Source organism: Phyllobates terribilis, unplaced genomic scaffold (genome assembly GCF_046119375.1).
Source record: "Phyllobates terribilis strain yellow unplaced genomic scaffold, ASM4611937v1 Scaffold_8__6_contigs__length_399053987, whole genome shotgun sequence".
Lineage (NCBI taxonomy): Eukaryota > Metazoa > Chordata > Amphibia > Anura > Dendrobatidae > Phyllobates > Phyllobates terribilis.
In genome coordinates, this window is record NW_027362768.1 from 21,268,819 (window position 1) to 21,285,789 (window position 16,971).

The 16,971-nt window shown below is 47.6% G+C and overlaps 1 protein-coding gene across 2 annotated transcripts in view; it reads right to left on the reverse strand.

Annotated features, from left to right (window-relative positions):
- The window catches only part of ASPM (assembly factor for spindle microtubules), a 57,241-nt gene continuing 40,270 nt past the window's right edge, over window positions 1-16,971 (reverse strand). Inside the window, exons 20-31 of one of the 2 annotated variants that reach the window (XM_073642860.1) lie at window positions 16,692-16,841; window positions 15,634-15,800; window positions 15,339-15,498; window positions 13,460-13,669; window positions 13,006-13,155; window positions 12,696-12,887; window positions 5,042-5,234; window positions 4,793-4,947; window positions 3,125-3,301; window positions 1,326-1,501; window positions 844-909; window positions 1-569 (exon numbers count right to left, since the gene is read on the reverse strand). In XM_073642860.1, coding sequence (XP_073498961.1) covers window positions 467-569; window positions 844-909; window positions 1,326-1,501; window positions 3,125-3,301; window positions 4,793-4,947; window positions 5,042-5,234; window positions 12,696-12,887; window positions 13,006-13,155; window positions 13,460-13,669; window positions 15,339-15,498; window positions 15,634-15,800; window positions 16,692-16,841 — 1,899 coding nt within the window. In that variant the 3' untranslated portion in view covers window positions 1-466. The remainder of the gene's footprint in view (window positions 570-843; window positions 910-1,325; window positions 1,502-3,124; window positions 3,302-4,792; window positions 4,948-5,041; window positions 5,235-12,695; window positions 12,888-13,005; window positions 13,156-13,459; window positions 13,670-15,338; window positions 15,499-15,633; window positions 15,801-16,691; window positions 16,842-16,971) is intronic. The other variant, XM_073642861.1, reaches the window with a different exon arrangement.

Sequence of the window (16,971 nt, forward strand, 5' to 3'; positions counted from 1 at the left end):
TGTTAAGCACGGTTCTTTATTGTACATTATATTTTAATTGTACAAAAGGCTATTTACAGCAGGAAATGTATATTACAGTAGCGTTCCAAACAGGTGGTTTTTTTTTTGTTTTGTTTTTTTAAAGGGTTTTTCCATCTTAGCCTCATGTGGCAGGAATAATTCTGTCTAGGGGCCAGACACAGGAGGTTGTAATAAGGAAAGAGTCGGGTACAGAGCGAGCTACAGAAACAGCGTAGCTCAGCTCCCGTAGACCCAACCTCATGTGGTTGGCGCCTGGACAGAGGTGGAGGTGGGAATAACCCTTTCAGCTGAGAATAGCAGCATGGTATTGGAGATGATAATTGTATATTGGAAGCAAATCATTTTATCAAAATAAACTTTTTTTTTTTTTTTAAACAATAAAAATATTCTCATTTACAAAGCTTTAAAATTTCATTTCCAGGATCCATTTCACTGTTGGACAGACTCAGATGGACATCCCGAAGGTCAACATCACCATCTGGATGGCTTTCAAGGGGTCGACCACTTCTCGCATGTTGTCTTTTCTTAGCACCCAGTCCGGCTTTATTCTGTTAAGAGATTTGGCGATATTTTTGTAAAACTATACAAGAGAGACAGTAATATTTATAAGCTGGAAGGATTGTAGTACAAGCTGCCAAGCTGGTGTTGTAGATACAGGGTCACATAGGAAGAATTAGAGACACATGACTGAATAAAAAATAGCAGAATATATTTCATATCATTTGCCAAAGGACAAAACTCAGACTGACACACAATGTAGCCACTGACTTCATTTTTCATAAACCAGTAGTAAACATGAAAAGAAGTAACTTTGTAATATACCTTATCAGAGAAATCTGCTGCTTTCTGCTCCTGGACTGACTACTCACTTTCAGTTCATGGGTAAATCTGCGTTTAGTAAAGATAAACGATGAGATGACAGTTGGTGCTTTTAATACTCTATGGAGAGAGGAGCTGGAGGCAGATACAGGCATTCTGCTGCAAGTTCTCCTGAAATTACTGTTACATTCTCCATAGAACTTCATGAGCACCAACTGTCATCATCTCTTTCAGTAATGAGAACGTTTATATTCATGGAATGCCATAATGCCCTTTAGAGAACATGAAAATGTCATTGTGTGCCCCTTTTACACAGGGTGCTCACAACCATATCATTTTTGCCTGGAGTGTTCCCTTAACATCTCCATCCTTATAATTTTGAGGTTGGAATAAAAAGCCTTTTGATTTGTTCTAGTGACAGTCAACAGTAACCAATGGGGGAATAGAAAGAACCATTTACATCAATAACACCAAATGGAGCATACCTTGAAACAATTCTTGTCCGCACCGGTGTTGCTTGAAACGAGACATTGCCAGCATTCTGAGAAGGGCTCATTAGCTGCTGTCTGATATTTCTGGCAGTGTCCATCCTGTGTTTTCGTGCTGTTAATTTGTAAATGCTACAGACACGATCCAGAGCTTTAGGTATGGCACAGATTTCCTGAGGAAAAGAAATCTACATCAGTGGATTCACAGAATTTTAAAGTTCACTGTATTTGTTCTCCACAAATGAAACTACAATACGCTTAAAGAAGTTGTACAGTACTTTAGATTACAAAAAGTCTTAGGGGCCCCAGGGGGATACATTGGGGGGGCAAATACCTTCTGTTGCAGATAATGCCTGTGAGCGGCGCCACCGATGGCGCCGCTCACAGGCATCACGTGACCCCACGCTGACATCACGACAAGTGAGGCGTGACTCAGTGCTGGGGGCCCCGCGGTGGCTGCTGGGTTACCTTCTGCATCACACCCAGCATCCACCCACTTTCCCAATGCATGAGGAGAGGTAGAGCGCGCGGTGGATGCCGGGTGTGACGCAGAGGAATAACACCGCCCACAAACCAGCAGCCACCGTGGAACACAGAAGACAGAGACCCCCGGCTGCTGCCAGCACTTGTCATGACAAAAGCGCTGGCTGCAGCCGGGGGTCACGTGATGCCTGTGAGCGGCGCTAACTGCAACGTAAGGTAATTACAAAAATCCTTAGGGGCCCCAGGGAGATACATTGGGGAGTAATATAAAGTACTGGACAACCCCTTTAAAATGTACACATTGTGATATATTGCAGAATGCATTCAGCTAGTGGGGATCCATGGACTCACAGCACAGCTGCATCATATGAAGCTGGCGGGGATCCATGGACTCACAGCACAGCTGCATCATATGAAGCTGGCGGGGATCCATGGACTCACAGCACAGCTGCATCATATGAAGCTGGCGGGGATCCATGGACTCACAGCACAGCTGCATCATATGAAGCTGGCGGGGATCCATGGACTCATAGCACAGCTGCATCATATGAAGCTGACGGGGATCCATGCTCTCACAGCACAGCTGCATCATATGAAGCTGGCGGGGATCCATGGACTCACAGCACAGTTACATCATATAAAGTTAGCAGGACATCCATCCTCTCACAGCACAGCTGCATCATATGAAGCTGACGGGGATGCATGGACTCACAGCACAGCTGCATCATATGAAGCTGGCGGGGATCCATGGACTCACAGCACAGCTGCATCATATGAAGCTGGCGGGGATCCATGGACTCACAGCACAGCTGCATCATATGAAGCTGGCGGGGATCCATGGACTCACAGCACAGCTGCATCATATGAAGCTGACGGGGATGCATGGACTCACAGCACAGCTGCATCATATGAAGCTGGCGGGGATCCATGGACTCACAGCACAGCTGCATCATATGAAGCTGGCGGGGATCCATGGACTCACAGCACAGCTGCATCATATGAAGCTGGCGGGGATCCATGGACTCACAGCACAGCTGCATCATATGAAGCTAGCGGGGGTCCATGCTCTCACAGCACAGCTGCATCATATGAAGCTAGCGGGGGTCCATGCTCTCACAGCACATCATCATATGAAGCTGGCGGGGATCCATGGACTCACAGCACAGCTGCATCATATGAAGCTGGCGGGGATCCATGGACTCAGCACAGCTGCATCATATGAAGCTAGCTGGGATCCAAGCACTCATAGCACAGCGGCATTATATGAAAGATGGCACTGAACACAATGTAATCACATTACATCAAGCACCTACCCGAGCTCTTTGGGAGTTCAATGCAAAGATTGACAGGAGACAGCAGGTCTTTGTAAAAATGCTGCCCCCTTTATCGGACACTTTATCTCCAGCTTTCTCCCTGTAGATCTGCATTAAATCGAGGAGAATTTCGACAGAGTTGTGCACCTCGTAGACTGCAAGCACCGTTCTTTCATACTGAGGATAAAATGTATAAGGAATTCCAGTTTTAGGCTTTGTGGACATGACAGCATAGGAAATCTAAGGAAGCACTGGCAGTATAGGGAACAAAACATTGTACACTTGTGATTAAGGGGCTCCAGACATGTAAGAACAGCCACGTCAGGAGTTGTGTCATTGTGAGGTGGGACGCCAGGACTCACATTTGAGCTTGATTGATTCTTTTCCAAGCCAACAACACTTCTGAAAGGTCAGGGTTTTTTTTTTGGAATGACAGCATGTCACTGCTACAAATACTAAAATCACATTAAAAGGTGTACTTCAGATCATTCCTCTTACATATCGGGGATGGGGGGGCAATTGCAGCTGGTGACATCCAGTCTACTGATACTTGCAGGAAGAAACCTGTTATAACCCTTTAATGGACTGAAACTATAACGCAGATATTTCCAAGTATTTGTGGTAGTTATCGGGTGCAAAAATAGCATTTTAGCGGGGAATCCTTTATGAAACTGCTGCAAGGCTTTTTATTACAAATATGAATAAAGAGATGAGGGATCCACTATAGGAAAGGCATAGCATACTTTACATAGTGCACCAGACTTAAACGGGTTGTAAGGCCTTGGGGTACAAGTCGGCAGTCACTATGCGACTAGACTTGTGAATCCTCACATCGCACACAGTGTGCACACCGAGGATTCTCCGGTGCCAGGAGTGGGCGGTCATATGACCACAAGTGTGTGATTTGCAGACTTCCAGCCACATTCTGCCTAGAAGTATCGGCCCTCGCTCAAGACACTTTGTAAAGTGGCTAATGGTTGCATAGTCGATGGGAGGTATGTGTCACAGATGGCGGTTTTCTGATGTAACCCGGAGTATTTTCTCTAATGCACATAAGCACTAAGAGGTTCGTTTGGTGCACCTGGGACCGGGTTACGGGTAGTTTGGAGAGTTGGGTGGGTCTAGCTACCCACATACCTCACCTCTGGGTGTGGTTAACAGCCTATAAAATGGAGGCTGTTTGGCACATGGTCTGTGTGTCTGGAGGGAGACTCCGGTGTGTGGTTGTCTCCAGACTGGGCTGTGTACTGGATGCCTACCAGCCTGTGTGACCACAGCGCTGGCTAACCAGAGACTGTGCTAAAAGGACTCTTTTCTTTGTTTTTGCCTGCAGTTTGCTTTTTGACTGGTTTATGAAGCCAATAAACAGTTAGGAACATGCCTCCTGTTTGCCTCCCATCGCACCCAAGTGAGTATGATCCCTACAATTTGCATTGAGCGAGGTGCCGAGCAAGTCTAGTTGGCATGTGATCGCATGTATGCAAATCACGCACTTGGGGCCACACGCCGACATTGGAGGGAGCATGCTGTGAGGATTCACGAGTCTCCAGTCACATAAAATTACTGCAGACATATAGCCTAAGGCTAGACAACCACTTTAATAACCTTTCCCCCCTTTGTGCAAACACAAGCAGCGCAGACAATAATAATCCCAATCTGTATGCTCACCTTTGACAGGTTTAGCAGCACCTGAATTGACAGCTTGATTACTTCCATGCAAGGTATGCTCCGGTTACAGCTACGAATCAGGGTAAATATGGTCTTCACAGCCCCACTCTGTGCCATACTCTCACAGCAAACAGAGGACAGTCTGGTGGCCACCTCTGCAGGAGAATAAAGGGAAACAATCGGCATTGAGGATTGACCGTGACCTAGTAAAACACCTGTATCAACCTTCTGATGGACTTCTAAGCTCACCAAGATGCTGCAGAGCTGCCAGGATATAGGAGAGGTGCTTGTAGGTCAGCAGGTAATTCAGTGCAACCATCGTTCGGTTACAAAGTTTATCTTCCTCTTTTATTTCTTCATTTACTGTGTGTAGACGCAGTCGCAACTTTTTCAATACTTTGGTATCGTGTGCTTTCCTCCACTGATGTCCTCTCCACAGGGCCTACAACGTGAGAAAAAACCTCAGTTATGTACTTTGTATCTCATACAAATCAGTAAAAGACAAAACAATAAAACAATTTCACTGTAGTGTTACTTAGCAGTAAAGCACAGTTTGTTTTTCTGCTGCAAAAAGAGCTTATAGGAAAAAACTTTTTGAAAGGGGACAACCCTAGAGCAGAGTTAATGTCTCCAAAGCCTCACATCGACATCAATCTCCTGATGTCACGGCCAATGGTTTCTCCATCTGCAGTTCTAGTGATGGAGCACGGGCACGGTGTATGGTGTAAATGTAGAACGAGCTAAAAAGCTTGTAACAGAACTTCAACATGACGTTTCAAGGATGGAGCGAGACTGCCATCTACTGGCCAGAGACAGTCAAGCGGAACCAAAATACACAAAGGAAGTTGCAGGCAGGGGAGATTCAGAGGCTGGACCCGATCAGGTGACTTCCAGGAAGGAGTTCAGAGAGATAAGAGGCCAGCACGCCAAACCTGAGGGGTCTTTGGCGCCAAGCAGCAGAGAGGAGCAGACGTGCTCCCTGCGTCCTGAGAAACCCCGTGTAACAGGCCAAATCCAGAGGCCTGAGAGGTGCTCCAGCCGGGCACCGGTAAAAGAGCTCCGGATCCCTCACAGTTGTGACTCGAGTGCTGTGCCTGCTGAGGATACTAGGAACCTGATCGCTGTGCTGAGTGAGTTCGCGGAACCTGACGTCGGCCGCCGACAGACGAGGCCTGGACCCCCCTATCCAAGGCTCGAGAGACTGCCTCCAACGGCCAAGCAGAGAGGAGCTGCATACGTGAGCAGGGCCGTCACTTCCACTGCTCACCCACGGTACCGGGGACAATTGGGTTTAAGTACTCAGGTTGGGAGGGGGACGGTTGGGGCTAAAGTAGCACAACGTGATTTAATTGAATTCATCCGGAAAGAGACTCACGGCCTAGCAGGAATAACCGGTGACCCCCGCTAGGGCCAAATTCACGGTTAAAGAACTTGTGTGGTGCTTCTCATGCTTGAGGGCATCACCTTACTTTAAGAGACTGCGCCTTACTTTAAGAGACTGCGCCTTATTTTAAGAGACTGCGCCTTATTTTGAGAAATTTCGTATTTTTCTGATATTTCAAACCACTGTTCATTACCCTTGTTGCTAATCCCTTGTTTCAGTATACCTGTTGTATAAAACTGTTTACAAACATTTCTGACTGTTCTCGCCTTGTGTCTCTGTGCGTTGCATTCCGGCACCTGCATTACATTTGGCGTAGTCGGCAGGATGCAACATTCAGACGCAGAGATGGCGGATCAGTCTATGGATGGGTCCGGCCGGAGCCATATACCCCTGGGGGCTATGCTCAGCCATCTTCCCAAGTTTACAGGGGATGGCATGTCACTTTGGGACTGGGCAGAAAGACTGAGAAGTATGCTACGTATGTATCCCCTTGACCCTCTAGCCCAGGCGGAGTTGGCCCTCCTAACCCTTGATGGAGAGGCCCGACAGACTGTGATGTACCGCCCACCTGGGGACCGTGACACCGTGGATAAAGTGATAAAAATTCTAGAGGACATGCACGGTGACACTACAGATTTGGGACACTTGCGCTTACGGTTGTTTCAGCGGGTCCAAGGGGAAAATGAGACAGTAAATCAGTATGTTAGTGATATGGGCCGTCACTTCCTGTAATGCATTAAGAAAACTCGAGATGGGAACCGAGGACTGGGACCATTGGATGAGGTGTTGCGTGACCAACTGATTGCTGGCTTGAAAGACCCTTCCCTGAGGCAGATCCTGAAGGAGCGGCTGCGACTGAGCCCCGATATGGGCTTCCTGGAGGTAGGGGCTGAAGCTAGAGTCCTGGAGAGAGAAGTTCCTGTTCTCAAAGCCACAGTTAGAAGTCATGAGGCAATTGCTCCTGGATTCACCAACCAAGAGCCTGATTGGGTACGGGAAATACGTCAGGAAATTCGAGACATTCGGGATGAGCTGAATTCTATTAGGAAGACTCCTACTGCCCCCTTGCCGACGGACCGTACTGCTCAACGCGGACGGAGACCAGAACGAGAAAGACGTTCCTATCCGGCCCCAGCACGACATGTACCCGACCTATCGGCAGAATGAGGACCGGAGTGCTGGACCTGCGGAGGTAGGGGGCATATCTCCAAAGACTGTCCCAACCGAGAAAGGAGGAGGAGGGGACAGCCGTTAAACTAAAATGCCCCACGGTTGTGGAGCATACCGTGGGGTCTCGAGCTTCAGAGAGTAGAAGAGGGAGCTCTGAAGACATTGTCTCCGAGAGGCCCATTATCTGGGCTGAATTCAATGGGCAGCGGATCCGTTGTTTGATGGACACCGGGTCTCAAGTGACCACTATGCCTGAGACGTACTTCCGAAGTCACTTTCCTGAAGTCGCTCGTTCCTGCCGGGAACCCACTGTCAAACTGGTGGCGGCTAATCAACTACCTATCCCAGTAGCGGGAGTAGTATGGATGTCTGTGCGGGCATGTGGAAAGGACCTCGGTCGAAAAGGGATTGTACTGACCACCGGGCCCGGAGGCGATGGGCCCATTGTAACCCTGGGCATGAATGTGCTGAAAGAAGTCGGACAGTTCCTGGCTGAGGGCTGTAGCAAAAACAACTGGACCCGTGCCACTCGAGACCCAGCTAACAAGAGAGTGTTCCAGCACCTCGTGCGGGTCAGTCAGATTCAAAAGTTGCCCACTACCTCCCAGTACCTTGGTAAGGTATCGATACCGCCCGAAGCCACAATAACACTGCCGGTGGGACAGACTGTACTCACTTTGCCGGTGCTGGCACATGTGTCCTTAGAGGGCGTGGACATTCAAGTTGAACCAATGGAGGGAGAAGAAGCGCCCTCTGGACTCCTGATTGCTCGAACTCTGGCCACCGTGCGGCACGGTCGAGTACCCGTGCGCTGCATCAATTTAAGTGGCACCAGTTTACAGTTGTTGCCCCGACAAGAGGTGGCGCGAGTGTGCGTAATGCCGGAGGCCCTTACTAGAGCTGACGCTATAGGGCTGGCACCTGTGGAAGGAAAACCATGGACCCTAGAGGTGTCCCTCAATAGCCAGGAACATGGAAGAGAACCGTTGGCTGGACGCCACCTCCTGGAAGAAATGGAAGCTAACCTGACTGAGTTTTCTGCTGGACAAGTGAGGCAGATCGAACAACTTCTACAGCGATATCAGGGAGTGTTTGCACAGCATGAAGATGATTTCGGGTGCACTCGGGACATTCAGCACGAAATACCCACCGGAAATACTGCTCCCATCCGAGAGAGATATCGGCAGATCCCGCCTCAAATGTACCAGGAGGTGAAAGAGCTATTGGTCCACATGTTGCGGAACGGTGTGATCCGTGAAAGCCAGAGCCCCTGGGCGGCTCCGATCGTGCTGGTCCGAAAGAAGGACGGTACCCTGAGATTCTGCGTAGACTATCGGAAGCTGAATGCCTGTACAGTACGGGACTCCTATCCACTCCCCCGAATCGAAGAGTCTCTATCTGCACTAGGGAGCGCCAAATTCTTCTCCTCCCTCGACCTGGCCAGTGGCTATTGGCAGGTCCCAGTAGCTGAGAAGGATCGTCCGAAGACAGCTTTTGTTCTCCCTATGGGCCTGTTTGAGTTCAATCGAATGCCGTTCGGACTAACAAATGCGCCAGGAACCTTCCAACGGCTGATGGAGAGATGCTTGGGGGACCTCAACTTTGAAGCCACTTTAATATATCTGGACGATATAATTATCTATTCCGCAACGTTTGAGGATCATCTCCGCCGATTGGAACAAGTGTTAGAACGGCTACAAAGGCACGGCCTGAAAATTAAGCCTCGTAAGTGTCGTCTCTTCAAACGAGAAATTGAATATCTGGGGCACACTGTGTCCAGTGCAGGGGTGCACCCCACTGCGGAGAAAGTAGCTGCCGTGCAGAAGTGGCCCACGCCCGCCAATCTAAGGGAACTAAGGGCATTCCTGGGGCTCGCTGGATACTACCGCAGATTCATTAAAGACTTCGCTAAGATTGCGAACCCGCTCAATGAATTGCTGAGAGGAACAGCCGGGGGAGCCAAGCGGCAGCCCATTCAGTGGGGCCCACGACAAGAAGAGGCATTCAGAGCATTGAAAATGGCGCTAACAGATGCCCCGATTCTGGCCTACGCTGACTTTTCGCAGCCGTTCATGTTGTACACTGATGGAAGCTTGCATGGGCTGGGAGCAGTGCTGGCTCAAGTACAAGGAGGGAAAGAGCGAGTGATCGCGTATGCCAGCAGGTCACTCCGAGATACGGAGAAGAATCCGGACAACTACAGTTCGTTTAAGCTGGAGCTACTAGCACTGGTGTGGGCCATGACCGAGAAGTTTGCTGAGTACCTGTCAGGGTCAGAAGTGCAAGTGCGGACAGATCTCCAAGTGGGCCAAAGGGTTAACGCCAAACTGGGCGCGTTAGAACAGCGGTGGGTCGCAAGGATGTCCAAATTCCAGTATAAAATCGCCTATCGGTCCAAGGCCCTGAACACACATGCAGATGCCCTGTCCCGGGTCACTCAGGCGGGGCCGAAGAAGGACAGAGATGAGGAGCTCGAAGGCGACGAGATCCCGGATTTCAGCCAGTTCGCCGCTGCTGTGGTCGACGCCCAAGAGACCAGAGGGGAGCCGAGGCCCACTCAGATTCTGGGACGTTCAAGAGACGAATGGATACATCTGCAGCAATCCGACCCGGAGCTAGCAAAGTTGAGAGAATGGGTCGCCCTTAATCAGAGACCCGACCAGGAAACCAGAGCCGCTTCACTTCCAACTACCCTACAAATCCTAGGCCAGTGGGAGAGGCTCCTCCTGAAGGATGGCTTGCTATGCCGAAGAATCCAGCTGCCTCGAGAGTTTGATGTTACCTGGCAAGTGGTAGTTCCAGGAGCACTAGTAACACAGCTAGCCCAAGAAGCTCATAGAAGAGGTGCTCACTTCGGAGTAGAAAAGACCTTCCGGTGGTTGCAACGGCTGGTGTATTGGCCTCAACTGCGACAAGAAGTCGAGGGGGTCTGCCGAACATGTCGCCAGTGTGAGTTGAACAAGCCCCAGGAGCAAAGAGCTCCCATTCAGACCATCCGAACTTCTGCCCCCTTGGAAGTCTTGATGATTGACTACTTGATGGTAGGAACTTCATACAACGGTTATGGACACTGTTTAGTCATGACTGATCACTTCACCAAGTTTGCAGTAGTGACGCCCACTAAAGATCAGACGGCAGAAGCCGCAGCCAAGGCCATCTGTCAAGATTTCATCCGGATTTATGGGTGCCCGAAGCGAATACATTCTGACCAGGGGGCCTGCTTCCAAGGACGAGTGATGGATGAGCTATACCGCATCTATGGGATCGACCGTTCCCGGACAACGCCCTACCACCCGCAAGGGAACGGGGCTTGCGAGCGCTTTAACCGAACCCTGTTGCAAATGTTGCGAACACTGGAAGCGGACAAAAAGATGAAGTGGCCCGAATTCGTGTCCGAGCTGGTGTGGGTGTATAATAATCGAGTTCATGCAACCACCGGCTACACCCCCTACATGTTGCTGTTTGGAAGAAGTGGCCGAGAAATCACCGACCTGGAGCTAGACTCAGAAGACCCCGGTCCGGGCAGTAGCCCAAGTACCTGGATTCGAGAACACCAGCGTCGACTCCATACCGTGAGAAGACTGGTTGCTCAGAAGTTTCAGGAAGTAGAGCATGCAGTTCGGCCCCCGACCACAGGTGGATCGCTTCAGCCAGGAGACCGAGTGCTGGTGAGGGCTAAACGATTTGGGAGTAAGCTGGACCATCGTTGGGAGGCAATACCATATCGAGTGGTGAAGAAGGTTCACCCAGACAACCCCGTCTACGAGGTTAGGCCCGAAGGGGATGACACCGAGACATCCAGGGTGTTGCACCGTAATATGTTCCTCTGAAGCAGAAGTCTGTAACAGGGCTGGGCCCTCAGACGTGTTGGCTGAAGTGCCACATACAGGAACCTTGGGGGATGAAGAAGGGTGGGCCACAATGCAGTTGGGCCCGTCAGAACCGTTGGTGCCACTCCCGAGTGGAAGTCAGAATGAGTCAGGAAATGATTTGCAATCCCCAGTAGTTGATTCCTCGGATCTCCCGGAGTCTCCTCCGCAAGAAGAGCCCCGCAGAACTGAGCGGGCTAATGCCGGAATTCCTCCTAACCGGTATGCTCAGGAAGAGTTTATCTGGTCTCGAATCCAACAGAAAACGCAGGAGTGTGCCCAACTCCTGTCTGAGCTTGCACTGCCTGGAAGGAGACATCAATTCTGCGAGGAGTCCACTCGCCCGAGGACTGGCGAGCAAAAAGGAGGGAGGAATGTAGAACGAGCTAAAAAGCTTGTAACAGAACTTCAACATGACGTTTCAAGGATGGAGCGAGACTGCCATCTACTGGCCAGAGACAGTCAAGCGGAACCAAAATACACAAAGGAAGTTGCAGGCAGGGGAGATTCAGAGGCTGGACCCGATCAGGTGACTTCCAGGAAGGAGTTCAGAGAGATAAGAGGCCAGCGCGCCAAACCTGAGGGGTCTTTGGCGCCAAGCAGCAGAGAGGAGCAGACGTGCTCCCTGCGTCCTGAGAAACCCCGTGTGACAGGCCAAATCCAGAGGCCTGAGAGGTGCTCCAGCCGGGCACCGGTAAAAGAGCTCCGGATCCCTCACAGTTGTGACTCGAGTGCTGTGCCTGCTGAGGATACTAGGAACCTGATCGCTGTGCTGAGTGAGTTCGCGGAACCCGACGTCGGCCGCCGACAGACGAGGCCTGGACCCCCCTATCCAAGGCTCGAGAGACTGCCCCCAACAGCCAAGCAGAGAGGAGCTGCATACGTGAGCAGGGCCGTCACTTCCACTGCTCACCCACGGTACCGGGGACAATTGGGTTTAAGTACTCAGGTTGGGATGGGGACGGTTGGGGCTAAAGTAGCACAACGTGATTTAATTGAATTCATCCGGAAAGAGACTCACGGCCTAGCGGGAATAACCGGTGACCCCCGCTAGGGCCAAATTCACGGTTAAAGAACTTGTGTGGTGCTTCTCATGCTTGAGGGCATCACCTTACTTTAAGAGACTGCGCCTTACTTTAAGAGACTGCGCCTTATTTTGAGAAATTTCGTATTTTTCTGATATTTCAAACCACTGTTCATTACCCTTGTTGCTAATCCCTTGTTTCAGTATACCTGTTGTATAAAACTGTTTACAAACATTTCTGACTGTTCTCGCCTTGTGTCTCTGTGCGTTGCATTCCGGCACCTGCATTACATAATCTAACCTTTGTGGACAATATATCCACCAGACATTAGGTATAAAATGGGGCAATTGCCCACCCCAATCCATTGTTTCAATGTATAATTTCACAATTATCTCATACTGCGCCTGTCTATATGTATATAGTACACTAATAGCCCTTTATCATGCTGTAGGTACCTGAAATTTTTGGATTCCTCTGGCCACTTTAGCACGTTTTCTGCATTGAAGGAAAATCCTGACGTTTCTCTGGATTTTAGTGGCAGCTTGATGCCGGCGCTGTAACCATCCTCGCACTGTACGCTGCAGAGTGATGATCCTTTGCTGGGTGGTGTGAAAGTTTCTTCTCTGTACTCTTGAACGATACCATCTCTGCAAAAAATGCCACTTATTAGGACTTGTGCCATCACAGGTCACAGCCCGCGTCTCAGCCACATGATGGCTATACCTGTACATTTTGGCTCCTGTATACCTGAGCAAGGTAATGTACCTGTATGTAAATCACACGGATAATATGATTTTGTGCCCTTTTGAGAACCAGGTGATTTCGGAAAAACCTCTGAATCCTGATAGCACATAGGTGGTGATGAACAGCCGAGCTGAACCTCAGGAGCTGCCGCTCTCGCTTTATACGAGCAACCTGGAAGAAAAAGCATTTAAGTAAAAATAAAAGGCTAAAAAGAAAGTCGGCGGTAAAGAATAATGGTGTCGAATATTTATACTGGTGCCAGTGCTGTTAGAACAGAGAATGGATGAGACTCATGTAAGAACCACCAGACCCTCAGTTTAGGAGTCCAGTGGGCGGTCTCAAGCAATGATTGACAACCTTTTCTGAATGAGTCTGAAGTCACAGTCAATTGCTGAGAAAAAGCTGATTTCTAAGCCGTGCATAAATATTATTTTACCAAATACAATGCTGTGTACATTGTGTCTACGGCAGTCACCTGGTGTCTGAGCAGCCAGCCTCGGCTACACGCCTGCAGTCTGATCACCCAATCCTTCAGCTGCATGTAACGAAACAGCTCGCACCTTCCTTGCTGCAAAGCCCTAAAGCGCTGCTGTAGGGTCACCGCTGCACCCCTCAGTCTGAGGAACTGCTGCCGCTGCCAGAAGCCTCTGAAGGCCGCCTGTATCACACACGCTGCTCGCCGCTTCTAAAGATAAAGGACATCCGCTTTAAAGGTTTGCTTCTCCACATGTTACAGGAAGAAAACTTGTGCTATTCAGTCATGGATTACATTTCTCAGAATAAAAATAACTTCAAACAAACAAAATCGGTCAATATTTCTAACACTGAATTATTCTCATTTTTAAAGACAAAAAGTGATTTTTTTTTTTTATTTTTTATTTTTTTTTTTTTTAGAAAGCACAAAAATACAGTGAAACCAATCCTGCTCCCATACTTATGTAAGAATACAAAACCATTGCAGACACACTATGCTCAGCACAAAGTGCCTTCTTGTAATCATACTTGAAAACTAGAAAGTTTTTTAAAAAAGTGCACCGACCAAGTTTTTCTTTCCTATAGGTTCTAGCTTGTTAAAGGAGTTGTAGATAGGGCCCTGACGGGGGCCTGATACACCTACAGATCTTCAGCACGTTTAGGGGGATTACAACTTTATTTAAAAAAACAAAAACACAACAACAACACACAACCTACAAACCACATGGATTTAAAATGAAAGTTTATTCACAACTGAATCTCTAGCACAAAGTTACCCAATGAACGCGGCTGCAGATGTTGTGGGTTATGATAAGGGTATGTGCACACTGTCTTGTAGACGCCAGCGTACTTGCTGAATTCTCCAATACAAAAATGCTTCAGGAAGACGCTGTTGCTGTTTTTTTTTTTGTTTGTTTTTTTTAAGCAAATTAGTTTTTGCGGCGGCTCCACTGGAAGTGTCTTTTTCTGGAATTTAAACATTAAAGTGGCGAACGGCTTACAAGCAGAAGTGGTGTAAAAGCATGAACACTCTGCTTTATCTGTTCTCGGCTTTTGAGGATGTGACAGAAGATGGAAGATGTGCACAGCTAGTAGCTTTCACATTGCATTGCATAGGTTTATTCTTTATAGTAGTTTAAGTACTTTTTTTTCCCCTCAGTGGGTTCCAGAAGGAATCGCACAAATCCTAAAAATAGCTTCACATGACCGATTTCTCCACATCCGAGAAAAACTGTCCGATTATTCTGATCACAGTTTGATCATAGTAACATCAGTGTTTCTTGAATGTGGAAAGAAGGTTTCAGTCGAGTGCCGTCCAACTTTTTTCACGGACTTCTATCACCGATTTTGAGCTAACACTTGGATCAAAATCGGATATGCCTCTGAATTTTTCCACAGATCACTCCGTCCAAGAAGGAGAGGAGGCGGAAAAAAAATAAAAATCAGACATGTGCACAACCAATGCTATCCGTGAAATCACAGAGCACACATGCAAGAAAATGCTCCAAACATATACTTTACATACTCTGAATAAACTATTTATTCATTTCAGTGGGGAAAACACTCAGTGTGCATACGCTTCTGTATTGTTTTTTATGGCCTCAATATAAACTTGAGTTTACACCCCAAAAAAATAAAAAAAAATGTAGCTACTTAATGAAGAATTAGAAGTAGAAACAAAGACTCCAAAATGTGTGTTTTTATTTGGTTTTCAGCCTGACGACGCTCTATGCCTTTAATGCAGACATTGGGCTTAGGCCTGATTTTGTTAGCACAATACCGCAGTCAATGATCGTTGTATAGCATACAATTCACCCTCCCCGAAGGCCTGGTGGTCCCATCTTTAGAATCATATAGGTAAAATATGTGAGATATCATACCTGATGAAGCTCTCTTCTGACGACATATCCTTTATACACTGATTGAAGTGTTTTTGCAGCCTCTCGTTTTTGCAGAAACCCTTTGCGGATATGCCTTGTAACGAGGGTCTCTCGCCATCTCCTCTGAATGCACACAGCGGCCTTTCGAAGGTCAGTAAACCTAAGACCATAGACAGAAGCCCGGTCATCACTGCATTATGCTCCCAATACTGAATGTTTCTAGACAATCGTACAATCTCCATAGATACAGATCCTCCTATACATGTAATGATCCTGCCATGGCAGTACAGCTTACCTCGCCCTCTCATGCTTGCTTCTCAAACGTCTCTGAAGACTTGTAACAGTCCTGATAAGGGTCATGTAGTTTTTTCGGATAGTGTAGGATCTGTAGAACCGCTGGATCACACAAGCCGCTCTCTCCTTTTTTAAGAATGACCGGATTTGGGACCCTCGAAAGGCTGCCTGTTTTATACCAATACCAAAAAAAAAAATGGCAAAAAAATAAATATAATTTACAGCAATTTTAGCAAAACCACCTTTTTTGTAGACATAATTCAAACTCTATGAATCCCTTTGTTATAAAAACAAACAATGTAAGACTATATTATTACACTGTATTCTACTGACATCAATAGAAGTCTGGTCTTCTGCCCAACATTTATATTAGACGTCGCTATGGACTGGACTCCTCTTTCAAATGAATTTCATTTACATAGAAGTGCCCAAATTCAGGAGCTTCGCTGGAAAAGTGTTGTGTCCTAATGAGCGGCAGCATGCATGAGAAAAATGTAAAAATAATATATATGCACCAAAATTATGGCACAAAGAAAACCAACTAATAAGTTGGTTAAACCTAAATCTGGCAGAGTTTTTTATGTTCTAGTCTAAGAATTAGACAGCATTAAAGAGGTTGTCCACTACTTTTACATTGATAACCTATTCCTAGGATAGGTCATCAACTGTCATGTAGTAAAGTGATGCAGCAGAGAACCGGCGCAGTGCTGGAAACGGCAGAAGACAGTGATATGTGTGTGCATCAGCATACTTACCTTACTGGTTAGTAACAAAGGGGGCAATAAATAAATATATTATAATTTATTTTATATATAAACTGTATTTCAGAGATGAAGGAGCAGGGCGCCTCTACATAAACATGTCTGTATAGCAACAATATATGCATCACCCTCCTGACACCGATCACCAATAAGACATGTCCTTCTCTCCAATGTTCATTCTACACCAGTGTTACCCAACTCTGTCCTCGTTTTAAGGAAATCCTGAAAACATGACCTGTTGGTGGCTTTTGAGGACAGAGTTGGGGAACACTGCTCTACACGATGAGCAAAGACATACCTGTAGAACGACAGCAGCAGTTCTGCGCCTCATGTAATAGTGACGATGGAGCGCCCGGAGACAGCGTGCACGGTACCTCTGTTGTATGATTAGAGCCGCTATTTTATACTGGAGGAAACTATCTCTTTGCACATATCCCCGCCAACAGGCCTATAGAAGAAACAAGTCCATGCAAATTAAATTGTCAGGAAAGTTGTGGGAAAAAGAGTAACACCTGCAATCATGGATACACAGTTTTCTATAGAAGCTGTAGGCACAAATTAGTAGTTATTAGTGATGA